General features: G+C 44.8%; 1 protein-coding gene across 1 annotated transcript in view; it reads right to left on the bottom strand.

Annotated features, from left to right (window-relative positions):
- Positions 1 to 583: 583 nt before the first annotated feature.
- Positions 584 to 7,948, bottom strand: part of LOC129716370 (complement C3-like) — a 156,301-nt gene continuing 148,936 nt past the window's right edge. The window contains exon 41 of the mRNA XM_055666241.1: positions 584 to 803. Coding sequence (XP_055522216.1) covers positions 662 to 803 — 142 coding nt within the window. The 3' untranslated portion in view covers positions 584 to 661. The remainder of the gene's footprint in view (positions 804 to 7,948) is intronic.

The raw sequence follows: 7,948 nt of genomic DNA, 5'->3' as shown, positions 1-7,948 counted from the left end.
CTGAGATTTAGTTTAGAGATATTGCATGGAAACTGGGCTTTTGGCGCATTGGGTCCACATTGATCAACCATTCGCATTAGTTCTGTGTTATCCTACTTTTGGATGACTATGTTGGTGACATTCATCTAGAAGCCAAATTTCTCTAAATTATTGCCAATTTCTGCCTTGCTCATATGTTTGTATCCGACCCTTCCCTTTTAACCATATAACCATATAACAATTACAGCACGGAAACAGGCCATCTCGGCCCTACAAGTCCGTGCCGAACAATTTTTTTCCCCTTAGTCCCACCTGCCTGCACTCATACCATAACCCTCCATTCCCTTCTCGTCCATATGCCTATCCAATTTATTTTTAAATGATACCAATTTTCTGTCTTGATTTTTCAAACGTCATTTTGACGGATATGTTAGCAAACTGTATCCACTCTAAAACCCCAGTTATCTCAATTGCATATCCAACCCATGTTATTTTTATGCTCCATTCCTTGTTTCATTGTATCCACTCTGATGACAAGATTGTTCATGTTTTGCCTTTTAAAATATTGCAGTGAATGGGGAAAAAAATCAATTTTGGCATTAAAAAAAGACAAATTGGCTTATTTATTGAAAACTGTTGGGCCTAAATAATGTTTCACAACTTATTTTAAGCTGCAATGTAATTAGTTATCGCACCCAAAGGACTGAAGGTCGTCGGCAAACACCCTCAGGTCTTTACAGTGTTCTCTGAACATCTCCTCTTGGCATTCTGCATTGCTTGGCCATCTTTCTATCCATGTTTTTTCTCCAATCACATATCTCACTCTGAAATATTGAAACACCAGTAAAAATGAGGGCAAGCATAGGGAACAGATAACAGATATTTTTTAAATCTATCTATATATTAAAACTCTGGCTAGATGTGTGTGTTTGTTTGTGTGTTTCTGCCTGTCTTGTGGTTGCCAGCCTTTGATTCGTTGCTACGCCAACACCAGACACAGAAACGCCGAGATTCTTTCCATTTCGGTAGAGATTTCACTTTTCATTCTAAGTATCCACTCATGATTAAAATTTGTCGTGTTTATGTACACATTTTTAATAAAATCCTTCTGCCCCCCCCAAATTTCAAAATGTTAAAAAAAAACAGCTCTCACACATAACATTTTGGTGAACGTTCCATCGTGTGATGTCACAATGCCCAATGCTCACAGATGTCCAATCGGAATGGATCCATTTACATTTGCCTTTGCCCCTCCCCCCCCCCCCCCACGTGGTCTGTGTCGAAGCGCGACATCATGTGAGTGGGAATAGAGAAAGAGGATTGGGGGTGATAGGGAATGGGGAACAGATGGACTGTCCCAACCCCTCTCCCTCCCCACTATCCTCCCCCCTCTCACCACCCCCACCCCCCACCCCCCCCCCCCACCCTCTCTCCCCCCCCCCCCCCCTCTCCCCGTCTCTCTCTCCCCATCTCTCTCTCTCTCCCTCTCCCCCTCCCCCTCTCTCCCTCCCCCTCCCTCCCCCCCCCCTCTCTCCCCCCCTCCCCCTCCCTCCCCCTCCCCCCCCCCCTCCCCCCCCCCCTCCCCCCCTCCCCCTCCCCCCCACCCCCATCCCTCTCTCCACCACCCCCTACCATCTCCCCCCTTCCCTCCCCACCCCCTACTCGCTCTCCCACACCCCCTACCCCCCCCCCCTTCCCTCTCTCCCCCACCCCTTTCCCCCTCTCCACTCTTCCCCCTCCATCCACACTCTTCCCCCTCTACCCCTGCAATCCCACTAATATTCAACCGCCAAATCTGCTGTTTGGAGAGGACCTCGCAAAGAGAGTGAAGGAGCTTGATGACAAGGCAAAAAAAAACCATGGGGTTAATTAAAGCACCAATGACTGGCAAAGCGGTTCGGAGGCAGTTCCCCAACCGACGTGCAATGACCTGGACCGGTGAAGGAAGGAGCCGGTCATTTCCGAATATGCGCAGCTGGCGAACGGCTACTGGGACACGAGCGAACGTGAATTTTCCCACCAGGAACCGGGGGCAACAAATTCCACCGGTAACCATGGAGGTAGGTGGGTCTGGTCCTGATAGAAACATATTAAGGGAAAAGCACCTACAAGTTGGGGGGAGATTATGCTTCTTCCCAAAAGAATGGCATGAGATAACATCAGATTTGTTTATACTGTGCAGTATAGAAGGTTTTTGAATTACATTCTATCCAGGGCTCGAAATTAGCTGTTCCCCGGGTGCCATCGACCACTCAAACGCTGCCGGGCAACCTAAACACCGAGTCATTTTGCCCGGCTTGGCAACCAGATACTGGTTTGTACTGATGATAGACACAAAAACCTGGAGTAACTCCGCGGGTCAGTCAGCATCTCTGGAGAAAAGGAATGCGACGTTTTGTGTCGGCGGTAATGGCTGTATTGCGTGGGAAAGATACTAGGTGCGGGGCGAGGAAGGGTCGGAGCAAATGACGGGCTCCGAACAGCGGCAGCAGCGGCCGTGACAGCGGCTCCATCTCCTACTCCTCCTGCCCGCCATGACAGCGGCTGCTGCTTGCAAACCCGCTAACGGCGTTTCAAAACAAACCCTCCCGCACGCCGAGGCCGGGAGGGAGGGGGAGATGGAGCCGCTATCGCAGCCGTTCCCCCCCCCCATTCATCTTGTGCTGATCTACCCCCCTCCCCATCCATCCTGTACTGCTCCTCCCATTCAAGAAGAATGTGGGGAACAGTCTGAAGAAGGGTCTCAACCCGAAACGTTGCCTATTTCCTTCGCTCCATAGATGCTGCCTTACCCGCTGAGTTTCGCCAGCACTTTTGCCTACCCCCATCCATCCCGTACTGAACACCCCCCCCATTCAACACCACTGACATCCCCCGTGCTCTCCCCTCACAATTTTATCTACTCCAACCAACACGTTCTAATTCACGTGTCTCAATCCATCCATTCTGCACCGACTGCCTTCTAACCCCCCCCCCCCCCCCCCCCCCCCCCCACCATCTATCCACCCCGCACTGATTCACACACACCCCCCTCCCTGACCCAATTGTGCTGGAAATGTCTTCAGAGCGAACATTGACTATGTTTGATAACGGAATGCAATCAAATGTGTTTTAATTCCCTATGTTATTTTTTGTTTTTATCCATAAAGATGGATTAATTAAATAGTGAACACGTGAAACATTAAAATCGCAGTGTTCGATTGTCACTGCTGCCGATGACACATTATTACAGAATCCATTTTAACGGCAAATCAATGCTCTTAATATGGAGTATCAGTACTGTAGTTATTTAATGAGCAACATTCACAACTATACTACGCATATATGTTACCATGGTCCAGGATTTATTGACACAGGTTGATCATACGCTGAATAATCCAACCACATTTTAGTTTGGAAGTGGAAAGAACTAATAGAAATTGCATTAATTGCAATGTGTAGAAAGAGTTGAGATACTGTCTTATAATTTTGTTGCATGTCATGGTGGGATATATCACATCTTGATTGGAGAATATGTTTAGTTTGTGACTTTATTTGAAGCAGAAATAATATGCGAATGCTTCGAGTATAATTCCGACTGGTAACTACGCACTTCGTCTGACACATTATCGCACGCGTCATGCAAGCCATCTTAAATGACCTCCTAAACTGTCATTTGGCAACCAAAAAAGCTGCCAAGGTTGCCCAGCTGGCAACAGGGAAAAAAAGTTAAGCGAGAGCCCTGCTATCCCAATTCGTGTCCACCCACTCAGCATGTTCCAAGCCAGACACTCGTTTTCTCACAGGAAGAGAATATGGAGATACAGGCAGAACTTAAAAAATTATGCAAAAAAGGGGTAATAGAGAAGTCGGTTCGCCAACTCCACCAATTTGTGTCAAATATTTTTCCTAGATCAAAAAAGGATGGAGGATGTAGAATCATCCTCGACCCGACAAGCACACCCCTTTGTACAGTATAAACATTTTAAAATGGAAACTTTTGCTACTGCTAAAAACTGCTTTCCAGATGTTATATGGCAAGCATAGATCTTAAAGATGCATATTACTCAGTGTCTGTGCATTGCGATGATAGGAGATATTGGAAATTTAGCTGGATGAGTCAATAATGGCAATTCAAAGCACTGCCTAATGTTTTAACCTCAGATCCTAGATTATTTACCAAATTGTTAAAACCGGTCCTGGCGCTACTTCTAGCTCAGAGTCATATTGTTATGGCCTATTTGAACGATATTTTAATTGTAGTAAAGACTCGGGACACAGCTGAATCATCTGTTTCAGTTGTTAAGATCACTTTTTAGAAATTGGGGTTTATCATTCATCCAGAAAATCCAAATTAACACCAGGCACAGTTATTGATTATTTGGGGTTCATTATTAACTCAGATCACATATCAGTGACTCTGCCCAGGGACAAAAGGCTGCAGTTAATTGAAGGCTGTATCAAGCTCATTGCACAACACAGACCTTCAATTAGACAGGTGGCCAGCTTGATTGGCAAATTAGTGGCTTCTGTGTGCAGTTTGGACCTCTGCATTACCAACAATTACAGCAAGCAAAGGAACAGGCACTGAGGGTACATTCAGGTCATATTGACAGGCCCATGCAATTACCAGCTGCAGCTGTTGCTGACGTGCAATGATGGATCATGAATGTCTCAAGTTGTTCCAGTAAAATTCTGGTTTAACCACCTTCCATTGTCTTACAGACTGATGTCAGTGCTCTAGGTTGGAGCGCTACTGTGGAGGCAGATGGAATATGCCTGAGGTACCTCTTCTGCAATCATGAAGGAATAATTATTTAGAGCTTCTGGGAACATTTTATGGGCTTAAAGCTTATTGCTCTACTAAGTGTCGCTTCCATGTGCAGGTTCAGATTGACAACACCACGGCAGTAGCGTATGTTAATCACATGGGTGGAATCATCAGAATCTTGTGATAGATTGGCGAATTTGATTTGGAGCTGGTGTATTACCAGAGACATTTGGCTTTCAGCAATCTACCTACCAGGTAGATTCAACATAGTGGAAGACACAAGGTCACGCAAATTCAATGACAACACAGAATGGATGTTGAATCATGAGATATTTAACGATGTTGTTGCTCGGTTTGGAATGCCAGATATCAATTTGTTTGCATCCAGACTAAACCACCAGTTACTTAAATATGTTTCATGGGAACAAGATCCTGGGGCAGTAGTGGTGGATGCATTCTCGCTGCATTGGGGTGGAATGTTTTTGTATGCATTTCCTCCATTTTGCCTCACCAGTCGGTGTCTGCAAAAAATCAAGCAGGACTCCACCTCAGGAGTATTGGTGGTACCCTTGTTGCTAAAGGGATCAGGAGGTATGGAGAGAAGGTAGGTACAGGATACCGAGTTGGATGATCAGCCATGATCATATTGAATGGCTCGAAGGCCCAATGGCCTACTCCTGCACCTATTTTCTATGTTTCTATGTTTTGAAGATAATCACACAGCCCCTTATGACTGTTCCCAAACATAGAAACTTACTGGTGCACCCTGTAACTGGCGATCAACACCCTTTACATGATCGTATTGATCTATTAATTTGCAGATTCTAAGAAGGCCATACCTGGGAAAAGGACTATCCGATCGCACCGTGGATGTTATTACTACAGCCTGGACGGGTAGTACCCAAAAGCAGTACATCTCTTATATAAGGAAATGGGAGGTGTTCTGCTCACGGCAGAATATTTCATATCACACGGCATACGTTCCAGACGTGCTAGAGTTCCTGTCAACTCTCTATTTCGATCAAAGGTTAAGCTACAGTGCGATCAATACAGCCAGAAGTGCTCTGTGTTCATATTTATGGATGGGATCAGAACAATATTCTGTGGGGTCTCACCCTCTAGTCTCTAGATTTATGAAGGGAATTTTTAATTCCAATCCTCCCAGGCATTCGGTAATCTGGAATGTGAGGGAAGTACTTATGCTCCTTCGTCAGTGGACTCCTGTCACAGCCCTGTCTTTGGCCAAAGTCACCATGAAGGTAGTCATGCTCATGGCACTGGTTTCAGCCCAACGAGTGCAGACATTGCAGAAGCTGTGACTAGACAGGATGGAGGTATCTGCAGATGCCATTACGTTTTACATCTATGATCTACTCAAGCAGAGCAGACCAGGGGTGACAGGGTTTAAGATTATCTTTCTTTTCGGCATGCCATACGGATTACGCCCATGTGTGGCATTACACTTGCTAAATTACATCGAGGCCATCAGAATCCTAAGAGATGCAGAATCAGCATTGTTTATTAGCCACATAGAACCGCATAGTAAGGTATCGGTTCAGACTATTTCAAGGTGGCTGAAGCAGGTTCTGGTTTATGCAAGTATTGACACTGACAATTTTAAATCTCATTCCACCAGGGCGGCATCAACATCAGTGGCCAGGGAAATGGACGTCCCCATAGACCATATCCTCACGGCCGCAGGATGGTCAAGTGAATTGATGTTTCAAAAATATTATCATAAACCTATTGTCGAACCAGGAGTATTTGCCCATTCTGTTTTGAGTTCAGTTTTATAGTTTCCACCTGGGACAGAAGCGGTTGCTATTGTTTTCTTTATAAAAATAAACCGTTAATACGTTTAAATCAATATTATGGTATAATGCATTGTTGATTATTTACTCATCGAGTCAATCGATGCAGTGAGATGCCTGGATTTGAATCTACGGCATGAAATCAGAGCTTTGAAATCTTCACGTAGTCACTCACGTGACTCCGAAGTAAAATAGTAAGATTAAACGAGAATTTACCAGTCTGAAGTTTGATCTTTATTTTATGAGGAGTTACGTTGGTGAGTACGTGCCCTCCACTCCCAACCCTCTCTCACAAAGGTCATCTGGTAGTTCTGGGTTTCTGATCTTACTATGATACTTCAATTACCGTTATTCTGTGATTTCACACCGCTACTTTGCAGATTGACGCCCATGTGCACGAGCGGGGTCTTCTTCACGTACTCACCAACGCAACTCCTCGTAAAATAAAGATCAAACTTCAAACTGGTAAGTTCTCGTTTAATCTTACTATTAAAGTGATAATACAAATAGATGGAGTGGGGAAAATAGGCATAGCGTATGCTTGTGGTTGGGACATTGAATATAACAGTTAGAAAGTCATATTAAAGCTTTGGTTGGTCGCATTTGGAATATTATGTACAATTCTGTTTGCCACTAAACAGGAAGGAAGCAGCGGTGAGAGTTCAGATGTTTACCAGCATGGATTAGAGGGTTTATAGCTATAAGGTTGGAAAAACTTGGATTCATTTTTCTTTTCTAGAACATTGGTGGTTGAGAGGAGACCTGAAATAAGTATGTAAAATTATGAGAGGTTTGATTTAGTTTAGAGAAACAGCATGGGAACAGGCCTTTCAGCCCGCCGGGTCCATGCTGACCAACAATCACCCAGTACACTAGTTCTGTCCTACACTCTGGGGACAATTTACAGGAGCCAATCAACCTTCAAGTCCTTGCAACATGGCAGGACACTAGAGCACCCTGAGAAAACCCATGTTGTCACAGGGAAAACGAGCAAATTCCATAAAGACAGCATGTATAGTCAGGATCGAACCAGGGTCTCTAGCTCGGGAAAGAGCAATTCTAGCGCTGCGCCGCTGTGCCGCACCTTAGAAAGGGGAGACAATCAGAACTTTTTTGCGAGGGTGGAAATGTCCAATTCAAAAGGACATAGCTCTGTCAGAGGAAGGAAATTTAAAGAAGATATGTGGGGTAAATTTTGATTTACACGTGATGGTTTACATTGCCATGGGTACTGGAAAGCAGAATAGATAGTGGCGTTTAAGAATGTTTTGATAAAGACATGAATGGAGGAAGATGGGTCATGTGCAGAGCAAAGGGAGTAATCTAATTCACTATTATGTTCGGCACAGAGATTGTGGGCTGTTTAGCCTACTGTTGTGCCATTCTGTTTCATGTTCCACAGATCTGG

Source organism: Leucoraja erinacea, unplaced genomic scaffold (assembly GCF_028641065.1).
Source record: "Leucoraja erinacea ecotype New England unplaced genomic scaffold, Leri_hhj_1 Leri_221S, whole genome shotgun sequence".
Lineage (NCBI taxonomy): Eukaryota > Metazoa > Chordata > Chondrichthyes > Rajiformes > Rajidae > Leucoraja > Leucoraja erinaceus.
Note: the sequence above shows the minus strand (reverse complement) of the source record. Positions and strands in the feature narration are given on the sequence as shown.